This window comes from Anabrus simplex, chromosome 5, assembly GCF_040414725.1.
Source record: "Anabrus simplex isolate iqAnaSimp1 chromosome 5, ASM4041472v1, whole genome shotgun sequence".
Taxonomy (NCBI): domain Eukaryota; kingdom Metazoa; phylum Arthropoda; class Insecta; order Orthoptera; family Tettigoniidae; genus Anabrus; species Anabrus simplex.
The window spans coordinates 189275962-189301037 of record NC_090269.1 but is presented as its reverse complement, the minus strand read 5'-3'; the positions used below and the strand labels follow the sequence as shown (position 1 = coordinate 189301037).

General features: G+C 40.0%; 1 protein-coding gene across 6 annotated transcripts in view; it reads right to left on the bottom strand.

The window, feature by feature from the left end:
• The window catches only part of O-fut2 (O-fucosyltransferase 2), a 188420-nt gene that overhangs the window by 148185 nt on the left and 15159 nt on the right, over positions 1-25076 (bottom strand). For all 6 annotated transcript variants that reach the window (XR_010860198.2, XR_010860197.2, XR_010860196.2 and 3 more), the window contains exon 4: positions 10716-10836. Coding sequence is in view for 3 of the 6 variants with exons in the window: in XM_068227594.1 (XP_068083695.1) it covers positions 10716-10836 (121 nt within the window). In the remaining 3 variants the exon portion in view is untranslated. The remainder of the gene's footprint in view (positions 1-10715; positions 10837-25076) is intronic.

Here is a 25076-nt window from a genome sequence, read left to right as displayed (position 1 = left end):
TAAAAGTTTTGCAAGCTGAATGTTGCGAAAGGCATTAAAAATGAAGAAGTATCCTCGCTAGTCTCGCATCAGCCTGTGTGCCACCTTGAGTTGAACTGCATGGTGAAAGAAAGATGTACTATGTGCGTGTATCATGATTTAATGTTATTCTGAAAGGAATAAATTTAATTTGTATTGTAAAGGTGGAATTCTCTTTATTTTGAACATAAATCACTCACTTGATTAAATAATATTTATTACACTTATGACACTTATATGGCACATTATGAATACAAAAGCTTAATGTGTTCAGTCATCACAACAAAGTTTGTGAGAGCATGCTGGAGAGGAAGGATAAGCTGGTGCATAGTATCATTAGGTAGATTTGAATTTACAAATCTTATCATCTAAGAAAGGATGTAAATTTGCAATTTTACTCTTCCTTGAGATGTAGCATTTAGAGCTGAGACTGGTTATCCCTTGAGCATAACACTCTTGTTGTGCAATTCTGATACAGGAGTGCAAGGCCATCTGCAGCTCTTGTGCACGTAATATTCCTAACCTCTTGTCTTGAGGATTAGTACTATTGTGAATGAATCGCCAACAATATGCAGTAACTCAAGTCAGTAGGGACAGTGACGAGTACTTCAGCATAAATTCATCCCCATTGGTACCTATCAACACGACTATGGGAAGTGTACTTCGTGACTCACGTAGTTCCTCTTCTACATGGGATGAGATTGTGTCTGGCCATGATTCAGTGGGCTCAGTTAACCAAGATGGTCTGTGGCACCACAGGTTCATACCTCGTAGTTGTCCTGAAGCAACATCTCTGGATATTAAATCTGCTGGGTTGCAACAAGTAGGAACATGTCTTCATTCTGCCTTCTGAGAGTTTTCTTGAATTGAAGAGACTCTGTTGACCACAAATGTTTTCCAGCGTGTAGCAGGAGATGCGATCCAAGCTAAGACAATGGTGGAGTCTGTCCACAGGTACAGCTTGCTGACTGGGAGAGACAAAACTGAAAGGGTCTTGTGGAGTAGTCGGGCAAGTAGTAGACCTCCACACAGTTCAAGTTTTAGTAGTGTCAGTTTCTTCACCAGTGCTACTCTGGATTTATAACATAATAATCTGACACAGGTCTGTCCCCTTTTGTTGACAGACTGTACATAAAGACAAGCTCCATAAGTTAATTCTGAAGCATCAGAAAAACCATGAAATTGTACATCAACAGGGGTTGCCTTTCATGTGACTAACCGCTCAATATAAATCTTACTGCCTGCAGCTGAAAGTGAAATTCTTCCCATTCTCGGACTAGTTGAGATGGGAGTCTGTCACTCCAGTTCAGATTGACTAGCCAAAGTTTCAGCATAAAAATCTTGTAAGAAATTACCAATGGACTGACTAAGCCAAGTGGATCAAATATTAATGCAATGACAGATAAGACCTTTCATTTAATTTTTAAAATTTTTTAATTTTAAAATTTTTTTTTTTGCTATTTGCTTTACGTCGCACCGACAAAGACATGTCTTATGGCGACGATGGGACAGGGAAGGAAGCGGCCGTGGCCTTAATTAAAGTACAGCCCCGGCATTTGCCTGGTGTGAAAATGGAAAACCACGGAAAACCATCTTCAGGGCTGCCGACAGTGGGGCTCAAACCCACTATCTCCCAATTACTGGATACTGGCCGCACTTAAGCGACTGCAGCTATCGAGCTCGGTCTTTCATTTAATTACATGAATATCAATATGATAAGGACTGTCTGAATACAGATTGCCACAAATTAGAAAATTATCAGCTACCGGTACTGGATGCCTTTATAGGCCTAAAGATTTCATGCTAGTGCCTTCATCATGATTTGAAGGGAGCTGGGCTTGCCCGTCCTCTTCTGAAACTGCTTCCAGTAATGCTGGGTGGTTTGCACACCATTTCCAGAGGTGAAATCCTCCACACTTTAGTAAATTAATAATTTCAGGCTGCAATTGAAGAGCATCCTGTATGTTGTCACAGCCACTTACTAGGTCATCAGCACAAAAATCTCTGCGAACAACTTGTGCTGCTCTGGGGAACCTCAATTATTCATCTTCAGCAAGTTGCTTCTGGCACCTGGTAGCTAGGAAGGGTGCTGCTGCTGTACTATATGTTACAGTTGTCAGTTCATAGTGACAGGGTTGGTCTCTATGTGATTCCCTCCAGATAACCCGCTGAATGTTTCTATCATCTGCATGAACCATGATTTGCCGATACATTTCAGCAATATCTGCAGTGAAGGCAAAGGTATGCATTCTAAATCTTAGAATAATAAAGATCCTCTTGTATTGTCATTCCAACCATTAATATATCATTCAATGAAATACTGTTAGAAGTTTTAGCAGATGCACCAAATACAACCCTCGTTTTTGTAGTTGAGCTACTAAGCTTAGAAACTGGATGATGGGGTAGGCAATAACTTCCACTTTCATTCCCTGACCTTAACCGTATACCCCCATGACCTCACAATCGTGAAGAAAGTTACAGTACTCGTGCCTAAGTGAGGGCTGCCTACTGAAACGCCGTTTTAGTTGAGTTAGTCTTGGAATGGCATGATTGAAGGAGTTTCCCAGAACCTCAGGTTTCTGCTTGAGGGGTAAGCAAACTATAAATCTACCTGTAGCACCCCTAGTGGTATTCTCTGTAAAGTGCCTTTCTGTGGCTCTCACTTCTCTCGTCATGACTGGGGATGTAAGCTCTTCTATTTCCCAGAACTGCTGTAACTGGGTGTCTAACCTGTCCTCTGACTTCAAGAAACATGTGATTAGAGTGAGACATTTCTCTTCCCTGTGATGGTAGTGTCCAGCAATAATCCATCCTAGTTCAATGTCTTGAAGAATAGGATAATCTGGTGATTGAGTTCTGCAACCAAGTTTCAATAATAAAAAGAAATGTTCTGCACCTAATAACAACTCAGTGTCACCTGGCTGGAAGAACTTGGGGTCAGCGAGTAAGTTCCGATGTTCACGCTGAATGTAGAGTTAACCTCTCTACCCCACCAAGTGCCAAAGTTATGGATAGCGGAACCCTTTACCTTTCACCCTGCCAATGGCCTTCATGGCTGTACGGAGGTGACTCTGCTTTTTGCTTTTTAAATACTAGTAGGTCTACTCATGTTTATTATGTTTGTTTATTCATACCCCCTGTTTTGTAATTCAGTGACCATGGAATGGCTCTTGATGTTGTGTATCACCGTATATTTCTTTTTCTATTGCATACTTTTGTTTTGATTATTTATTATTATTATTATTACTACATATCCCTTAAAATGTAAATAAACTAATACTTAATATAGGCCTAGTAAATTATGGTTATCTCTTTGGATTCATTTATTTCATTGCATACTGTTATTGCTATGACAACATGACTTCTTTATGATGTAGATACAGTATAAAAGTATTTCTTCCCATATAGATTTGTTATACACCCCCTGTGGGTGAAGGACGCAGATGAAGAATACCCTCACGGTATCCCCTGCCTGTTGTAAGAGGCGACTAAAACGGGCGACCAGGGACCAGGGGGATGATTGTATTAGAACCATGAAACTACTTGTGATTAGTACTGTTACGATGTTTTGTGGACAGGCAGAGGTGAAAGGAGGTGTTGGGATGAATAGGTCTCAACTTACGAAATTCAAGTTAATTTAAAATTTAACAAAGGTTATATTTTCTTTTCAAGATCAAGAAATAACAGGTATGACAGGTACTCAGTAGCATATCAACAAATTAAGAATGTACAATTGCAATTTGTTAATGGATTTGGGCTTCGAGCCCCCAGACACACAATCCTTGAGCAATGAGCCCAACTTTACATATGAACAACGTTCAACAAAGGGGTAGAAAACCCCAACCATGCCAAGGAGCACTAGCTCCCAATTACCCAGTTAAGCCTGCTCGAGGCACACAGAAACCAAATTTAAGAAAGAGCAACCCGCTTTCAAAGTTCAAGCCAATTCAAAGGCCACACCAAACTCAACCTTCAAGCTGCCCTCCAGGCACACAGGAACAGGGGTAAAAATACCCAACCTACTGAGGCCTATTCAGTAAAGAAACAGGATAATTACATGGCCCCAAAATACCAACATGATTGGAGGCGTAACTTGCACTCCTAATACACCTTTTTAAAACCTACTTGGCACTAGGCCGCATATGCAAGGGCTAATCCCATACTACGGAGGTGACACGATAGAAAAACTTTATTACATTACGAGGAGAAGAGAAACTGTTATGAAAACGTAGTCACCTCAAAACAAAATGAATGGGAGCTCAAGAGGGTTAGACACTCTCTATCCCAATTTGTAGTTAAAGAGACAGAATTTATATCAAGTGTCTTTTACATTTTAAAGGAAAGTTACATGATAAAAGTTTCGAACCTGCCCCAAGGGTTAAACTGCTGAGCTAGCAAGAAAAGAAGTTATTAAAAGGCCATTACCTTATGGATGAACTCCTGCCCGAAGAAAGAGGTGCTTCCCGCCCCCTGCTACATAATCACACTAGGATAGATGTTACTGAAGTGGCCCAGAGACCAGAAAATCAGCAGTTTAAATACCCTCGTGGAACATTCGAGACCTTTCAAGAATGAGACCCCACACCCCCCTCAATTTTATTGGGTAGTAAAAAGCAACATCTCCATATCAGAGAAGACATACGTTATTGGTCAAAAATTAATTAGAGAAATTCGGGATTGGCTAAATTCAAAACAAGCGGAAAGAGAAGGGTTATACTGCCAACCCAAAAAATAACTGAAAGAAATTTAACAAAGAACAAACTTATGACTACAAAATTTCTTCAAAAAAGGTTCCTTCACTTCGCACCAGGGTGCACAATTGTAGTTCTTAAGTAGTGCCATCTAGAAGAGAATGTTCACACTTCTTACTACAGAGAAAACAAAAATGAATCGAAGTCGACATAGTTCAGAACACTTCAAAATTTACAGTAAAGACATCTTCTGGAAAACCCTAGAATTAATGTGGTTGTTAAAGTTCAGGCTTTCTCCAGTAGAGGAGTTTCAACTGGCGCAATGTTTGAATTAGCAGCGTGGAGGTGTACCGCCCGGTACAAGTACCATCATGTGAGGAACACCATGGGTTGCCTTTACTTGCAAGTAGTACCACTATGTTAGGTACACAATAGGTTTGTGATTTTTTTTGCTAGTGGTTTTACGTCGTACCAACACAGATGGGTCTCATGGCGATGATGGGATAGGAAAGGCCTAGGAGTTGGAAGGAAGCGGTCGTGGCCTTAATTAAGGTACAGCCCCAGCATTTGCCTGGTGTGAAAATGGGAAACCATGGAAAACCATCTTCAGGGCTGCCGAGAGTGGGATTCGAACCCACTATCTCCCAGATGCAAGCTCACAGCCGCGTGCCTCTAACAGCATGGCCAACTCGCCGGTGGGTTTGTGATTAGTAGCAACATAAGGTGAGTCTGTATGGGTTTTCCAGTACCCATGATTAGTACCATTGTGAGAAACACCACGGGTCTGGGCGTTGCCTGTGATTAGTACCACTACATCAGCGACACTGTGGGTCTGCGTTGCCTGTGATTAGTACCCACTATATGAGGAACACCATGGGAATACCAGCATCCGTGATTAGTACACCTAGGTGAGGAACACCATGGGTTTGCGTTGCCTATGAGTGGCGCCATTATGTGAGAAACACCATAGGTCTGCGTTCGAAAATCACACTGCAAAGACTTATTTTTTAGTACCGTAATGCGTACATCAAAATAAAGGCAGAAATATGTAACATTAATTTGAGTGAGAGTGAGAAAGTGTGTTTATTTCCTTAATTCCTCATTGAGCATGGAAACCGGCTCAATTATGAATATATCTAGATTTATTTCATCTTAACTTTTATCATTTACTGGGACAAGGAAATGTTCAATATCGATGCTTATACACTGAGGTTGTTATGGTTATGTCTGGTGATTTTAATATGTAACTAGTCATGTTGGCAGCAGTGATGAGCCTTTAAAAAAAAAGAAGAGAGAATCGGACGGCCTTACATGAAGTGTGGTATAAAAGGATGTTATATCGACTTATGAGAAGGAAGAGAAAATTGAGACTACACAAAGCAAGTGAAAGGGAATAAAGGAGGAAATATAACCAGAAGAGATAAGGAAAAGATGGAAGGATTACTTTCCTGAACTGAATGAGAGAAGGGTTGTAGTTGTAGATGGGATGATAGATGAGACAGAATCTGAGAGTGAAATCACAATAGAAAAGGTGGAAACTGCCGTCAAATGAATGACAATGGGACAATCAACAGGAATGGATGAAGTGTATGTGGAAGTGATAAAAGCAGCAGGACCCAAAGGTCTATAATGGCTGTATATGCTATTTGGACATATTTAGTAAGACAAATCAGTATCATATGACTGGAGTAAAGGAGTACTTATGTATATTTAAGAAGAGAGACAAGAAGATATGTGATAATTATCGAGGAATCACACTCATATCTCAGGCAGCAAAAATATTTGAAAGGGTACTAGAAAAGAGAATTAGAAGATAGGTGAAAGGACAATTACAAGAAGAGTAATATAGTTTTTGAATTGGAAGATCATCAATAGACCCCATCTTCAATATGATTTAACAGGAAAAACACTGGGAATATGGAAGAGATATGGTGACATTCTTTGATTTAGAAAAGGCTTACAATGTATCCAGCACAAAGGTATGAAAAGTAATGCAACAGAAAGGATTTGGAAACCAAATGATAGAATACAGTAGAAGTCCGCTATAGCGAGTACGGCATATAACGAGAACTTCGTTATAGCAACGACTTTTTTCGGCCCCTTCAAAATTCCTATATTAAACTGTGTATCGTCCTTCGGTTACAGCGAGAACCCTATCACTGGCGCATCCGTTATTACGAGCGATTAAGCGCGCGTGATTTTTTCCGTTACCAATATTTATGCACCCCAGCGATGATATTGCATGCGATCGATTACCTTCGGCATCGTTTCCTCGCTATGTGCACTAGAGATTTCTCTCGTCGACATTCGAAGGTGATGTCGGAGTCGATTAATAATATCCGTCGACAGCTGTTCCGTAAAGATAATTCGAAATGAAAGAGAGCATATTTTCGTAATAAATGTGTAAATAACGTGTCCGATAACGGTTGTTAACTCGTTAAAAATTAAGGCTGACTAAACGACCGCTTAATTTTGAGGCTAAATACTGCAATTAAGTAAGAATGGAATACACCTCGAGATATGGCAAAGTGCTTAATTGATTTCATAGGTTAGTTTGTATTTTGTCGCGTCTGGTTAAATTACGGAAAGGCCATTATAAAAATTTATAGCGAGAAAGGTATTTCTCTACCGGCGCTTGAAGTGTGTTTTCATCGTACGTAGGATACGTAATGCTGTTTGAATAAGAAAACTGAAACGTTTGCAACAAAATGCAATCGATCATCTTCGGTACGGTACAGTTTTCTCACTTTGTGCATTTGCGAGCTCTCTCGTTGACATTCAAAGGCGATGTTGGAGTTGATTAGTAATACCCATCAACTGCTGTTTTCTAAAGAAAATTCGAAATGCAAGAGTATAACACGTTTTCGTAATAAATGCGTAAATAACGTGACCGATAGCAGTTGTTAACTCGCAAAAATAAAGACTGAATAAACGATATCTTAATTTTAGTGTTATATGCGGAAATTACGTAAGAATGGCATACACCTCAAGATATGGCAGAGTACATCACTGATTTCAGAGGATATTTCAAAACTTCTCGCGTCTAGTTACGGCTATTTACATGTAAATTTTTCGCGAGAAGGTTATTTCTCTACATGCGTTTCAAATATGTTTTCATGGTAGGCTACATATACGGTTAGGTTAAGTGACGCTGTTTGAAGAAGAAATCTGAGGTGTTTGCCACAGAAATTCTCTGGAGTGATACCGTATTTCTCCGAATCCAAGATTTTTTTTTCACAGAATCTCATGCGAAAACTCAAGGGTTGTTGCATTCGCGGCCTAACAGTGAGTTAATGGATATCACTGGCAACTACCGCGGTAACCACGCTGCTTATTTTCACACGCGCACAGAACTCATTGACAATAAACGACCGCCTCTTTACTACACATCGCTACCGGTTGTACAGTGTACAGTACCTGTGTGTTTCTCAAATCTGCAGAATGGCATCAAAACATGCGACCCTTCGAATTCTTAGAAAAGCCATGGCTACTCAGTGGCAGAGTCATAACGCGTCTATTGTACTTGACGCTTAGCAAAATTAAAGCTTATAGACAGCAGGATTATTTTCGTGATGGATAGTCGTATTGTAAAGATACGTGGAAAAGGTATTGCTGGCAAATTTTCAACGGATTCTAGTCAATATTTTGATACCAATTTTAAGTTAATGTTTATTAAATACTCGGAAATGTAGAATAATTGTGCAGCCGCAAGAAAATATGGCATAGGCCTAACTAAAGCCAATATTTGGCGTTAGCTTGAAGATAAAGAGCTAAAAAATGCGTACTGTACAAAAAAATGCATTCAGTGGTCCGCAACAAGGACGCTTTAAAGAAGTCGACGATGAAATTGTGAGGTATGTGCACAAAAACCGCAAGGGCGGTTGGCCATACCGTGGCGCAATAAACTCGTTCGTTGACTTTCAACGTTCACGATTAGGCCTATATATCGCTAGCCGTTGAATTTGGTCGCACCCGACAAGCGAGACGTGTGTGTAGCGGTAGCCGGTTATATCTGACGCTGCGTTAAAATAACAGTTTTATAGACAGTAAGAATAATTTCCTGATGGATCGTATTGTAGAGACGCATGGAATAGGTATTGCCGGCAAATTTTCAACGAGTTCTCTTCGGTATTATGATGCCAATGTTAAGTTAATGGTCCCTTAACCCGCGGAAATAAAGAATAATTGTGCAGCCGCATAAAAAAATGAAATACGGCGTGACGAAAGTAAATGTTCGGCGTCTAAAAATAGTCTAAAAATGCGTAGGCCTGTATGATTTTACAAACTTCTTTTTGAGCCTGATTAAAATTTTTTGAAGGAAAAAGTGGGGTTCATCTTGGATTCGGAGAAATACGGAACTATATTTTTTTCAGAATGAAATTAAACATACACGTTTACATAGTATCGGATTGCGAAAAATAACAAACAAGTAAGCCGTAGCGTGGATATCATCTGCGGAAACGCAAGTTTTGAACAAACTGATTGCCGTTTCATACCGATTTTAAAGTGCATGAAGGGTTTTCCGACTTTTATGCAAAAATCGGATATAACGACAATCCGTTATAGCGAGTAAATTTTTCGCTGTTATGAATTCTCGCTATAACGGACTTCTACTGTATGTGCAAGTAATGTACAAAACTTGATGCAGCAATGTCTGGACACATGTAGGGAGGACAGCGATTTTGGAATGAAACTGGACTACGACAAGGAAGCGTGCTGTCACCACTGTTATTCATACGGACGAAATGAGAAGGAGATAGAGGTAAAATGGTGTCTGGAAGCTGAGGGCTATGCTGTTTGCAGATTATATTGTGGTATGGGAAGCAAACAGTGAGGAAGTTCAAGGCAACTCAACATGTTGAGCAGGATTATTGAAAATTATAGAATGAAAATGTGTGGAAAAGACTAGAGGCACCTAGGGAAGGGAAGGGAAGGGAAGGGAAGGGAAGGGAAGGGAAGGGAAGGGAAGGGAAGGGAAGGGAATTATAAAAATTAAGGAGCAAACTATGAAATTGTGGAAACCTTCAAGTACTTGGGAAGTAAACTCGTACAGGATGGAGGGCTGGGCATGGAAATCATTAAAAGGATTTAACAGGGAAATGCAGTCTACCAGAGTGTGAGAAACCTGGTGTGGAAGAAGGAAGTACCAATTAAACGTAAAGATGTGATGTAAGATGTACTGCTACCCAATACTGATATATGCAGTGGAGACCTGGACACAGACAAAAAGACAGGAGAATAAAATCCAGGCCAGTGAAATGAAATTTTCAAATAGCATGATAGGAAACACAAGAAAGGACAGAGTAAGAAATGAGGATGTCAGGATGGAAACTGGAGTGGAAAAGCTTTATGACAGAATGAAGAGGGATGAACATAAGATGGTTCGGACTTATTAACAGGATGGAAGAAGGCCGGATGCCAAAGCGGGTTATGGAGTCCAAGATAGGAGGGAGGAGCATGAGTGAGAACCAGACTAAGATGGTTGAAAATGATCAAAAATAGTATAATTAGAAGTAACCTGGATTAGAACACAGTTGAGCAGGAACAATTGTGACTGGGTACAGAAAGATGGAAAGGTGCCACAAACATCGCAACCCGATGGGAGCTGGCCAAGGAATGGATGATGATGATGATGATGATGATGATGATGATGATGATGATGAATTCAGAAATAAACTTTTTATAATAAGGCATATCTTTACCAGGTGTCACTGCTTAAGCAATATTATTGCCCTAATAATAACAACGTTCTGTCAGCTCACAAATGACTCCCGGAAGCTGGTTGTTGCCCAAGCTTTATTGGCCTGACTCTGCATGCCAGAAATCCGTCAATGAAAGCATTCCCACAAGTTTATATCACATGGTACGGCGCGAAATTTTATAAATCGTAACAATGATCGGTTTTACCATACCTGATTGGTATAAACCCACCTTCCAGTAAACCTGAATAATACTGCTCTTTAGGCTAAATGAAAGAAATGAGAAAAAGGAAAAAAAAATACTCACCTGTAAGGCAGTTTTTCATTGCAAGGCTCTATCCCATATTTCTCCTCCCACTTTCCACTTTCCCAATCATCTTTATAGTGTTGTAGTACATATACTTCATCTATTTCTGTAGATTTGTGCTCTGGAAACAAATAAGTATAATTCCTATAACATATAAATAATAAAACAATATATTGAAAACTTTCGTACTGCATTAGATTCTAAATTATTTAAAGTCTGTGTCAAATGAGAAGCATTTTGACCATGAGAGGTGAGCCACTCATACACTCGTTGGCTAAAATTTCTGTTGTGTCTTAGACTAGATTTCATTCGTATCATATTTATTTCATCATTTGTTTCCTACTCTCTTGTTCTGAACAAACGATTTTGGATTCATCCTTTAGATAGCAGCAAATGCATTCCTTCACGACCTGTTCTTGTTTTGTTTCTCAACATTTTTTCTTGTACTCTTTGACTTTTGGTTGTGTTGTGGTTATAGACAACGAAGATGGAGGTCTTGTTGAGCGAGATCGCATTTGCCAGCTATTTCAACCTTTTTAACAGGTTTAAGAAATAACTTTAAGGCTAACCAGTTTATTTATTGAAGTTTGTTTCTGTTGCTGCATTTGTATGGAGGTAATGTGTGTATTTGGCTTTACTTTGTTTGTAATGTATCCTTTTAATGTCCGGTGGCATTCAATATAAATGAGTATGGAAACAGTTTAATGGGTGTTTATATTATGAAACCATGACTTTATTTCTTGTGCTTTTCTGAGTAGTAGTTGTTTGAATCTTTTGGCCTTATGATAAAAGACCCTTTGATAAAACAGTCTGTGCGGCAGTGCAGTATTAAACTTATTTAGTGCGAATGAGTGTTGTGTTGACTCAATATGAGCAATATCTTTAGGGTCTATTTTGCTCTCCTCAACTTTTCAGGTTGAAAGATTGTTTACTTGTCTCCAATTCATGCTTTGTGTGAGGACTACTGATAATTTTGAGGCCTTAAATTTGAAGTGAAGATGGGTTGTTCTGATAACTCTTAACGTTTTTGACGAGGGTAAGATTGGCAATTGGTTGCGCAACGACTCTATGATAGTACGTGTGCGCTGCCGCTATCTTAAATCCCTTGGAACTTTATGTGAGTTTACTGAACTATCCCTATGCTTTATTTTGTTTCTGGCTCGTGGCTGTGAATGCTCAGCCGTATGATCGTAATGACCCCAACGAGGTGTTCAGTTATGTTTAATTTTACTTAACCTTAATTGTGCTCTATGGAAATTCATTTGATGTAGGTTTTTTAATCATGCTCCATTCTTGCTTTGGGCTTTTTTATGATGATAATGATGATTATTACTACTTATATTTATTTGCATTTATGTGGGTCACCATTGGGATGATTGTATTGCATGTCCTCCTTTTAATTTATTGTTGCGGCCTCCATTCCTATTGGTCGTTATCTCCGCCCTGGTCATCCCATTGTTTCTATTATCTGTGACTGGTCCAGGAGTGATGCGACAGTTATTCTTATCTCAGAGACGTAGAGGTTATCTCTAAGAGAGAGAGCGTCATGAGATGTTGCTTTGTTGTGGCGGCATTAGTCGTTTTAGTTATCTGCTTCACAGGCAAATGTATGAAAAATTAGTTTGAATATTTTTTGAGCGTTCATACTTCTGTAAGCACCTGTTTGGTGCTATCTAACTACATGATATGTTGTGAATAAATTTCAACTACCGCCTAAGATCATATCCCAGGCTTACCTATGTGACAAATGATAAGTTTTGTGTACTATATTTTAATTTTTGGTTGTTATTTGTGATTCATTTGGGTTTTAATGCTTTCTCTCCATTTTCCTTTTATTTTCAATAAACCCAATTCTTTTACATTTTGTTTCATTCCATGGGTCGATGCATTCTCCTAGCTTAGTTCCTTTGGTAGAAAAGCAAGTTCAGATTACGGCTTGTTCAAGGCCGTCTTTGGTCGAATCCTGAGGCCTCACCCTTTCCTCATCCTTCGTTACTGTGCTGCTCTGGTCTCTGCTGTGATATTATGTGTTGGTGCGCTTACCTTTCCATAGGTACATATATCTCTAGTGTTGCATTTTTGTTGGTAGGTCTAGAGAGAAGGAATGTGGGTGCAGTAGAGAGGCTACTCTCGTCGCCATACGACCTATCTGTGTCAGTGCGACGTAAAGCAAAAAAAAAAGAGAGAGAGAGGCTACTCTGAATTATTATCCAGCCAAGCAGCTAGGTTGTTCCCTTATCCCATTCATTCAATGCATTGCACTCCATAAACAATTTCACAGTGTTAAATATCACTTGCGCAAAGAAAAATAATTTTCCTTCATTAAAATGACCACGATGAAAATAGCTTTTCATTTGACACAGACTATATTTTCAGTCACCAATACAAAGCATCAAAATGAGACACAAAAATGAAAAGCAAAGCAAAGAATACTGCAACTTGGGAAGCAAAATACTTGATATCCCAGACAAGGAAGATACATTTTGGAACATAGAAATAGATTTGGACATTAGTGGACATATTGCAGAAAATAAGAAAAGAAAACATTCCTAATGCAGAGAATTAGGTGGACAGATTGGTCAAAATAATTTTAAAAACCACCTTTGTGGCACTGACTCAAATTAAGAGAGATGAATTTCATTCTGAATGGTCCGTATTGAACTGTGATTACAATTAAATTAAAAATTAAGAGAAAAATATTTTCACCTTTTCAATACAAAATCAAGTAATGTGGGTTACATTACGGAAGAAACATTTATTGGAACCAGTTTCGACCTATTTCTTAAGGTCATCATTACTTAATTTTGTACTGAAAAGGTGATAATATTTTACTCTTAAATGTTTAATTTAACTGACTCAAATGACTTACATTTGGTTGCCAAGGCTATATATATACAATGCAGTAGTAGTTTGAGTAATCAAGCCATAGACTTGTTTGATGCAGCTCTCCATGCCACCCTATCCTCTGCTAACTTTTTCATTTCTACATAACTGCTACATCCTACATCTAATAATAAATAATAATATTATTTTGCTTTACATACCACTATCAACTTTTATGGTCTTTGGAGACGCCGACGTGCCGGAATTTAGTCCCACAGGAGTTCTTTTACGTGCCAGTAAATCTACAGACAAGAGGCTGACGTATTTGAGCACCTTCAAATACCACCGGATTGAGCCAGGATCGAACCTGCCAAGTTAGGGTCGGAAGGCCAGTGCCTCAACCATCTGAGCCACTCAGCCCGGCATCATCATCCTACATCTACTCTAATCTGTTTATCATATTCATACCTTGGTCTACCCCTGCCGTTTTTACAGCCTACACTTCCCTGATGTTTTGATGATGACCAAGTATTTGGGTGTCTTACGATGTGTCGTATCATTATATCTCTTCTTATGATCAATTTTTGCCAGATCGTTTTCCTCTCACCAATTTGATTCAGTATCATTTGTGATTCAATCTACCCATCTCATCTTCAGCATTCTTCTGTTACACCAAATTTTGAAAATTTCTATTCTCTTTCTTTCTGAGCTAGTTATCGTCCATGTTTCACTTCCATACAATGCCACGCTCCACACGAAAGTCTTCAAAAACATCTTTCTAATTCCTATATCAATGTCTGAAGTGAGCAAATCTCTTTTCTTAAGAAAGCAATTCCTTGCTTGTGCTAATCTGCATTTTATGTCCTCCTTCTGCCATCATTAGTTATTTTACTACCCAAGTAACAATATTCATCTACTTTCTTTAATACTTCATTTCCTAATTTAATATTTCCTGCATAACCTGACTTCATTTGACTGCACTCCATTACTTTTGTTTAGGATTTACAGTAGAGTCTCGCAATTATGAGGCTCCATTAAATCCAAGCTTTATTTGAATTTTTATTTTCGCAAAAGTTTGGGACAGTCTAGTGCAAAAAGGAATTGGACAGGGATTAATAAAAATGATCATGGCAATGTACAAGAAATGTTGTAGTTGCATGCAAACGCAAATTGGCAGGACAAGTTGGTTCAAATTCACTAGTGGGCTGATGAAAAAGGGAAATTATGATGATGATTTTAGGGAGCAATGGAAGGATATGTATAGATATTTTGGCAAAAAACGTTCCAGGAAGGAAGGGCATTCAAGGAATCGTTAAGGAACAAAGGGAGTGTATATGTGAGAACATACAAAAGGTAGAAGTATTCAGTCATCAATATGTAAAGGTAGTTGGATATAAATATAATGTCCTGATAGAGGAGAGAACTAATACTGGTAAAATACTGAAATTTAGCTATGATAATAAAGACATTTTATAAAAAGATACAAAAGTTGACAGCCAGAAAGTCAGCTGGGATTTCTGGGGATATATTAAAGGCTATGGGTTGAGATGATATTATTATTATTATTATTATTATTATTATTATTATTATTATTATTATTATTATTATTATTATTATTATTATTATTATTATTATATAATATAATAATATAATACATAATATAATACATTATATTATTATATATATAATATTATATAATATAATAATAACAATAATAATAATAATAATAATAATAATAATAATAATAATAATAATAATAATAATTGTACCGGGAGGTACACCTCTAAGCCGCACATTTAAATCTTGCGCCTAAAAGAACTCCTCTTCTGGAGAAATCGTTAACTTGAAACTAGACCTACTTCAACCTTTACTCAGAAGATGTCACTACAGAAATCTAATGAAATTTTGTTATTTTGAAGTTTCCCGTACTGTGTGAATTTCTACTCATTTTGTTTGCCCTTCATTAAGAAGTTTGGACGTTTTTTCAACAGATGTCACTGCTAATAAACTATGATCATGCACCCTGGTGCGAAGTGGAAGAACTTTGATTTGAAGAAGTTTTGTATTCATAAGTTATTTTTTTGACTAAATTATGTTCATTCATTTTTGGGTTGGCAATATTGATCTTTTCTTTCCGCCAGTTTTGAATTTAGCCAATCTCGAATTTCTGTAATTAATTTTCTGCCTATCGCAGACTTCTTCCTCGATTCTGAGTGTCACTTTTGATGTTAACCAATAAAATACTAAGGGTGTGTCTTGATTATTCGGGAAAGATCTCGAACTTTCCCCGAGGGTTTATAAACTGCGGATTTTCACGTCTCTTGGCCATTTTGATCGTCATCAAACTTAGTGTGTGTCAAGCAGGAGGCGGGAGGCGCCTCTTTCATCAGGCAGCAGTTCTTCAGCAAGGTAATGGCCAATTAACATCTTTACTCCTTGCTAGCTCTGCAGTTTAACCCGTAAATATAACTTCTGCCGGCTTATGTAATAACTTCGTAAATCTTTAACTGTGAATCGGGGATAGTGATGTACCCTCTCGAGCTCCCCTTCATATAGGTTTGAGGTGACTACGTTTTGCAACTGGTTTTCTTCCTTTCCATAATGTCTCAAATTTCTTTCTTGTATGAGTCACCTCCATAGTTTGGGAATAGCCCCTGTTTCATCGGCCTACTGCCCCTTAGGTTTTAAGAATGCATATTTAGGAGTGCAAGTACACGCCTCTATTCAATTTGTGTTTCGGACCATGTACTTAACCTGTTCTTTTCCGTTACGACCCAATAGGTTGGGTACGAAATACTCCTGTTTCAATTTGTAAGCTGGGCCATGGAAGGCCAAAAAGATGTAAGATATTTTTTGGGTGTCGCCCTGAATAGACTTGGAAAACTGAGTGCACGTCTGCTCTTTTCTAGTGTTGTAAAAGTGCCTCTGGGAGGCTTGATATTGTGTGTTGGGAGCAAGCGCTCCAGGTATTGAGGGATTTCTGCCCTTGCATAAAAATTGTGCTCTTTGTAAAGTTGAGCTGAGAGCTCAGGAAATGTCAAGGGAGGGGCTTGAAGCCCAGGACTTGTGGAATTCAATGTATTGTATTTTCCTTGAATTGTTCCAAATTTGCTAAATGTAACTGTTATTTGTTGAATTTTGAAAGTCTAAAATATATATATAAAACCTTTGTTAAAGTTTTAAATTAACTTTGATATTGTAGTTAGACCCATTCACCCCGGCACCTTCTTTCACCTCTGGTGGTCCACAGGTAACCCTGTAATAATAATAATAATAATAATAATAATAATAATAATAATAATAATAATAATAATAATAATAATAATAATAATAATAATAATAACGTAATTTTGTAAAAAAAAAAACCTTCCATTTCAGTTTAAATTCTTTCTTGACATGGTAGTTAGACCCATTCACCCTGGCACCTTCTTTCACCTCTGCGTTCCACGGGTAACCCCGTAACAAGTGGTAGCAGAGCGTGGTTGAATGGGTCTCAATTAAGCCCCTTTTGACGGCTAAACATAGTGTCCGCACCAAACTCTAAGAATTTTCTCGGTCGCTGGAAATTTTCTAAATTTGCAAACATCTTTCATCATGTCCGGCCCTCACGAAGTCTTCCATCCCGGCTACTTGCGCAAGGAGGAATTGATTTACGAATTACTTATTAGAAATGTTCAATCTGGAGGCACGGTTGCGGCAGATATCACCAAACTTAAGGAATCCCTTGAATTGCCTACTAGTCTCCCAACTTTGGGAGAAAAGGATATTGATGAGGCTCTCTCCACTATCACTGACAACACCACTGAGCTAGTATCCATAGTTAGTTTCTTTGAAGTGGGTGATCCTTCTGCTAACCAACTTAAGAGAGTGCAGGCAAGACTGTTCCACTTTTATAACAGGGTGTGCGATGTATTGTCTCTCAAATTAAAGGAAGGGCATGCTAAGGAGGCGAGTAATTTAATTGATCATCTATCAAAAATGTCCAGCTACCCCCAAAACCGACCAGGCCGCTGTTGTAAACATTGTAAGTGAGGAAGATTCTTCCAAGGGTGAAAAAGGTAGAAAATCCGTGTCAACTCAACAAACTTCCGCCCCATTAGGAAATGAACCTGAGCGTCGTACATCCATTCCACCATTCTTTTTAAACAATGCTGTCTCTGAAGAGTCTTCACCCCCTAGGCCGTTACCTACTATGTCACCCAGGTTCAGTAGTTTGCCTCATCATTTGGCTATGTTGCTTAGGGGAATTTCTAAATTTTCGATTAATTCTACCAATGATGTCATCTCATTCTTAAGATATTTAGTTGAATTTCAAGATCACGCTCTAGTGTTTTCTCTTTCTCCTTCTCAAATTCTTCAAATTATTTATCCTTATACCATAGGTGTCCTACCGGACAAAATAGTCAGAGCCATAGCTGAACAATCCTCTATAGAAGACTTCCATGCACACCTCCTGGCAAATTTCATTCCGGCTCAAGCTATGTCATCATTAATTCAAAGGTACTATTACAGAGTACAGCGACTGGATGAAAATCTCGCCGACTTCATCCAGGACATTAAGTTCTACACTAGGGTATTTGCTCTTCATTTCCCAGAAGATCAAATTGTGCAGACCATTGTGGAAGGCATTTTCCCTCCCTACGGGTCATATCTGTGTTTTGTGTCGCGTCTTCAAACTTTTGCTTACTTGGAGGCTATGGCAGTCTCAGCCGAAGGAGTTAGGTATGCCAACACCTTACGAGTCACTAAGGAGCCCCCTCCGTCTTCGAGTAATTTTCGGCCTCCACCTCGCCGAACTTTCACCACCCGTAAATGCTATGCGTGTGGGTCTGCGGAACATCTCCGTAACAAGTGCCCTGTAATAAAATCGAGTGGGACAAAGAATGGAGCAGGGTCATCCCAAGGCTGTTTTAAATGTGGCTATTTTCGCATATCGCCAAGAATTGCCCTAACGCCAATAGCAGCCCCTCCTGTTCAACGTCTGGTGCAACCTCTGCGAACTCGAATAATAGGAAATGACTAGTGTCATCGGCTGAGTCGGCGTGCTCATCTTTTCCAGGCTCAGCCCCTGTTAAACCCAGCGAAAGCTCAGGTAAGAATCAGGGCTCTTCTAATTTATCATTCGAAGGTCCTAAAGAATGCCTCAGAATTGCGTCTTGTCAATCTTCAATGTTAAAATGGTGCGGTGTGAACATGATACGAAGCATGAAGTCTAATTAAAATCATATGTTAAAACTGTTGTTCAAAACAACGAATTGTCAATTATAAAACTCCGTAAGTGGCTATGCAAATAAAATTATGTGCATATTGTACATAAAACAGTGTTCTGGTGATGCCACATTGTAATAGATTTATTGATTAGGAGGTGGAGTTATACTGATGCAAGTTGAACCTGATTGTGTGTTGACAATAGGGGCCTAAAAAGAAAAAGAAAACGTGAAGGAACTGAAGAATAAAATGCCGTTAAAATGTGATCTAAGTGCCCATCCCATCACTCACCTCCTTCCCCGTCCTACATCGACCACTCCACCTCAAGTGCTAAGGCTAACTAAGTGACGTCCTCGAAGGTCGTTGATGACTGACTGTGAGGGGAGGTTGAAAGGAGTTTGACGTAAGGGGAGAGGCGTGAGGTGACGTATTACTCACGCGCCTTCGTGAAAAGAATTTATTGATTAACTCCTCAAAAAGTATATTTTTTTTTTGCTAGTTGCTTTACGTCGCACCGACACAGATAGGTCTTATGGCGACGATGGGACAGGAAAGGCCTAGGAGTGGGAAGGAAACGGCCGTGGCCTTAATTAAGGTACAGCCCCAGCATTTGCCTGGTGTGAAAATGGGAAACCACGGAAAACCATTTTCAGGGCTGCCGATAGTGGGGTTCGAACCTACTATCTCCCGAATACTGGATACTGGCCGCACTTAAACGACTGCAGCTATCGAGCTCGGTGAAAAGTATATTGATATCCTCCGATATCTCATTAAGATCATAAATCGGGTTGCAAAGATGTTTTCTAATATATACAATAGATTTCCTTTCTTACATAAATGGAGAATTTGAAGGTCTTGTTGTATGCCCGTGAATGTATGATTGGTATCGTCCATATGAGAACCGAATGCTGAGAATCTGCCGTACTTTGAAGCATTAACATGTTCATTATACCTTATGTTAAAATTGTGGCCTGTCGGTCCAATATAACTGGCGGGACACTGCTGGCACTTTAATTTGTAAACACCTGATTTCTGAAATTTGCTATTGCCGTTATTGATAGTGTGCTGCATCGTGTTCATCTGTTTCGCCTACCCAGGATGAGATGTTGTTAGACCTTAGACATCTGAGGAGCAGGCTGATAGTATTCGTAAGTTGTGTCAGTTGTTTCCTGATGTCTTTTCTGATACTCTTGGTGTTACTGACCTTATTGAATACAAGATTAAGGTTACGGATTCGATCCCCGTAACCTTATAGGTTATCTCCTCCTAAAATGAAGGCTCTCAAGGAGATCATCAATCAGATGTTAAAGGATGGTATCATTCAACCCTCTAAGTCGGCGTATTCATCGCATATTTTCCTGTTCCGAAACCCCAAGGTGGTTTCAGGCCTGTGATTGACTATATGGCATTAAATCGGAAGGTGGTGTTACAATCTGTGCCCCTTCCCGACCTGCACTCTTGTTTTTCATGGTTTCGGAAAGCTAAGTTCTTCATCATCTTAGACCTAAACCAGGCGTATAATCAGATCCCTCTAGCCGAGGAATCAAAACATCTAACAGCTTTTGCCATGGATTGGAACTTGTATGAGTACAACCGCGTGCCTTTCGGGCTCCCCACAGGGGGCAGCTGAGCTAACTAGACTGTTAGATAGGGTCTTCTCTGATATCAAGTTTGAATACTTATACCATTATCTTGTTGATGTCATCGTATTTTCTGAGACCTTTGAAGAACACCTTGATCGTCTAAAAGAGGTCCTTAATCGCCTTCGTAAGGCAGGGTTAATGGTGAAGTTATCTAAGGTAGCTTTTGCTAAAACTTCCATGTCATTCCTAGGGCATGTTGTGTCACCTGATGGTGTTTCGATCGATCATTCTAGAACACACGCCACCATGATTTCAAACCTCCTAAGGACATCAAAGGTATTGCCAGGTTCATCGGCATGGTGAATTTCTTCAGGAAATTTATTCCCAACTTCGCTAACTGAGCAGCGCCCTTGAACTTACTCCGTAAGAAAGCTGTCAAATTTGAGCGGGGGCCGTCTCAACAAGCCACTATCGAAGATCTAAAATTAGCTCTTTGCAACGCCCCTGTCCTTGCGTGCCTGATTTCTCAAAGAATTTCATCGTTCAAACCGACGCCTCTTCGTCGGCAGTAGCTGCTGTACTTCTTCAAGAAACTTAACTCGGAAGGCGACCCATTGCCTATGCATCTAGGACCTTATCGGCTCAAGAAGCCAAGTGTTTCATCTATGAACTTGAGGGTTTGGCAGTCTTATTTGCATTAGAGAAGTTCCGACTCTATGTGGAACAGGTCAAGTTTGACGTAGAAACAGATAACCAAGCCTTAGGTTGGGTCTTAGGTAGGCCGCATCGTACTGGTCGTATAGCCCGTTGGGCCATCAGGATTTCTGCCTTCCAGTTTGACGTTAAGCATATTAGAGGATCTGAAAATGTTGTGGCAGATGGACTAACCTGCATGTTTGCTAATGATGTGGAGACCTCCAAATTGGAGGAGTTTCTCTCTTCCCACGCCCATTTCTTCAGGCAATAATGCCATTCTAACTGATGCCCCCATGTTGTTTAGGGATATTGAAAAATATCAACGTGAAGATCCTGTGCTGTCCCCCATTATGGAAACCCTTTCTTCTGAGGAACAGGTCATCCCTTATGTGTTGAGGAATGGGGTTTTATGTTGCCTGTCGAGGCATGATCAAAAGATGAAAGTTGTGGTTCCAGCTGTTCTTGTACCTATGATCTTCAAGTACTACCACGAGACCCCATTAGGGGGGCATTTAGGCATCTTCAAAACTCAAGAAAAGATCCGGGAGATGTTTATCTGAAAAAGTATGGACGGTGAAATTCGAGAATTAGTAAAAGCTTGTAAACCTTGTTGGCTTAGTAAGCCCACCTTGTCCACTAAGCTAGGTCTATTATCTTCTCATCAAGCGTCGCGCCCCATGGAACGCCTCTATATTGACTACGTAGGACCCTTCCCCCAATCAAAGGGTAATGCCAACAAATTCATTCTCATGTGTGTGGATGGTTTCACAAGATTTTCCTGGTTATTTCCGACTAAGCTGGCAACCGCTCAGTCCACTATTGCTTGTTTAAATACCATTTTTGCTTCTTTTGGTCCGTGTCAATATATAGTTTCGGATAATGCTAAGGCATTTACATCCAATCTCTTCTGTAAATTCTGTTTTGACCTGTCTATATCACATGTAACTACATCGGCATATTATCCCCAACCATCTCTGGCTGAGCGGGTCAATCGTAATCTTAGATCGGCTCTTATTGCATTTCATCACAATGAACATTCCAGGTGGGATATGGCCTTGCATTGGTTGGCCTTTGCTTTGAATTCGACAGTTCATGAGTCCCGTAAGTTCACTCCTGCTTCTTTGATGTTTAAATTTGTGCCTAACATGCCGCTCTCTAACCTTTGGTCACTTAATGATATTCTACCCGAGACAATAGATCCCGATAATATTAGAGATCTATGGAAGAAGGCTAAGGCCAATCTTAAAGTTTCTCATGAAAAGGTTAGGGAAAGATATGATCTTAGACGGAGGCCCACCAATTTAAAAGTAGGAGATCAAGTCATGGTAAGAAACTTTGTTCCCCACGGGCAAGCTTACCCCCAAATTTTATGGGCCGTGAATCATACTGGATTTCCTGACTCCTGTTACATTATTGGTGAGCAATCCAGCCACAGAGAGGATCTTTAGGGTCCACATCTCCCAGGTGAAACCTGTGTAATGTCATTGTTAACTTAGCCATCAACGTTTAGCAGCAGTTTAAAGGTTATATTTTTTGAGAGGCGTTCTGCCCCAAATTATTGTATTTTGTTATCTATATAAGCTGTATGTACGATCTTTCCCTCTGGTTTCCCTGCTGTCAATTCCTTTGTGGCCATTACCAAGCCCCCGTCTCCTGCATATCCACACCAGTGGCATAAAAGCCTTCAACGCCGCACAGCCCTCAGCATCACCAATAAAGATCGTACCCTCTAATCTCAAGTCACCAACAACACCTGCCTGTCGCCGAGATCTTACTGTTTCAGTGCCCCTGCAGCCGTTCGGCGCCGTACTACCACTGAAGTGGGGTATGGGCCCACTCCACTCCCGTGAAGTCTACCTGTGTACGGCACGCCGGAGTCCATCTCCCGGCAAAGGCTGAAGTGCGGCGCTCCTACCGCCAATTCATCTGGGGACTGGAGATATACTTCTAATCTGCGGCGTCCTTCACCACGACTACACCTCTCATAGTAGCGGGAGAGGTGTATCTGAGGGTGCTTGAGGGGTCCAGGCGACCTCAACTGGATATCGGCTACGGCGGCAGTTCTTGCCGTCAAAATTATCAACATGTATTTCACAGTATACTGCAACAAAGACACTCTAAAGCTGGAGTTTAACTAGTTTCTACCTATCTACTTCAAAAAAAAAAAAAAAAAACCTTAGAAAATTTTCCTCAAAGTGAAATAAAATATATATATATATTTTTTAAATTTCTGTGGCACCCCTTGGAAGGACATTTCGGGGGGGGGGGGGGGGGGAGGTCTGTACCGGGAGGTACACCCAAATGCCGCGCATTTAAATCTTGCGCCTAAAAAAGAACTCCTCTACTGGAGAAACTGTGAAGTTGAAACTGGACCAACTTATAAATTTACTGAGAAGATGTCACTACTGTAATTTAACGTAATTTTGTAATATATATATAACCTTCAATTTCAGTTTAAATGCTTTCCTGACATGGTAGTTAGACCCATTCACCCCAGCACCTTCTTCCACCTCTGCGTTCCACGGGTAACCCCGTAACAATATCAATAATAACAACAATAGCAATAATAATAACGTTATTGGCTTTACGTCCCACTAACAACTCTTTTACGGTTTTCGGAGACGCTGAGGTGCCAGGATTTTGTCCCGCAGGAGTTCTTTTACGTGCCAGTAAATCTACCGACACGAGGCTGACATATTTGAGCACCTTCCAATACCACCAGGCTGAGCCAGGATCGAACCTGCCAAGCTGGAGCCAGAAGATCAGCGCCTCAACCGTCTGAGCCACTCAGCCCGGTGGGTTGAGATATAGTGCCATACCTGAAATACTTATTTGATTACCGTTCACATGAACGAGCGATACCAAATGAATGGAGAGTTGCAATAGTAGCCCCAGTGTACAAGGTAAAGGATGACAAACATATAGTAAAGCACCAGGTGAGTTGACCATGCAGTTAGGGGTGCGCAGCTGTGAACTTGCATCCAGGAGACAGTGGGTTCGAACCCCAATGTCGGCAGCCCTGAAGATGGTTTTCCGTGGTTTCCCATTTTCACATCAGGCAAATGCTGGGAATGTACCTTAATTAAGGCCACAGCCGCTTCCTTCCCATTCCTAGACCTTTCCTATCCCAACGTCGTCATAAGAACTATCTGTATTGGTGTGACATAAAAAAAAAAAAGACATAAAGCAGATAATTACGGGCCAGTCAGCTTGACATGTGTTGTTTGTAAGCTCTGGGAAAGCATTCTTTCAGATTATATCAGATACGTTTACAAAATTACTTTTACAAATTGCTTTACGTCGCACCAACACAGATAGGTCTTATGGCGAAGATGGGACAAGAAAGTCCTAGAAGTGAGAAGGAAGCGACCGTGGCCTTAATTAAGGTACAGCCCCAGCATTTGCCTGGTGTGAAAATGAGAAACCACGGAAAGCCATCTTCAAGGCTGCCGACAGTGGGGTTCGAACCCACTTTCTCCTGAATACTGGATACTGGCCGCACTTAAGCGACTGCAGCTATCGAGCTCAGTGCAAAATTACCAACTGGTTTGATAGAAGGCAGTTCGGGTTTAGGAAAGGTTATTCCAGTGAAGCTCTACTTGTAGGATTCCAGCAAGATATAGCAGATATTTTAGATTCAGGAGGTCAAATGGACTATATCACTATTGGCCTATCTAAGGCTTTTGATAGGGTAGATCATGGGAGATTACTTACAAAAATGAGGGCTGCTGGACTAGACAAAAGAGTGGTTGAATCGGTGGCTACATTTCTAGAAAACAGAACTCAGAGAATTAGAGTAGGTGAAGCATTATCTGATCCTGTAATTATTAAGAGGGGGTCCCGCAGGGCAGTATTATATAAATAATATGAGTAACTATCTGGAATCACAGACAAGGCTATTTGTGGACGATGTTATACTGCATAGAATAGTAAAATAATGAGATGGACAGCAGACAATGGTATGAATGTAAATGGGATGAAAAGTGAAGTTGTTTCACAAAGAGGAAAAGTCCTCTCAGTTTTAATTATCGTGTTGGTGGGATGACAGTAC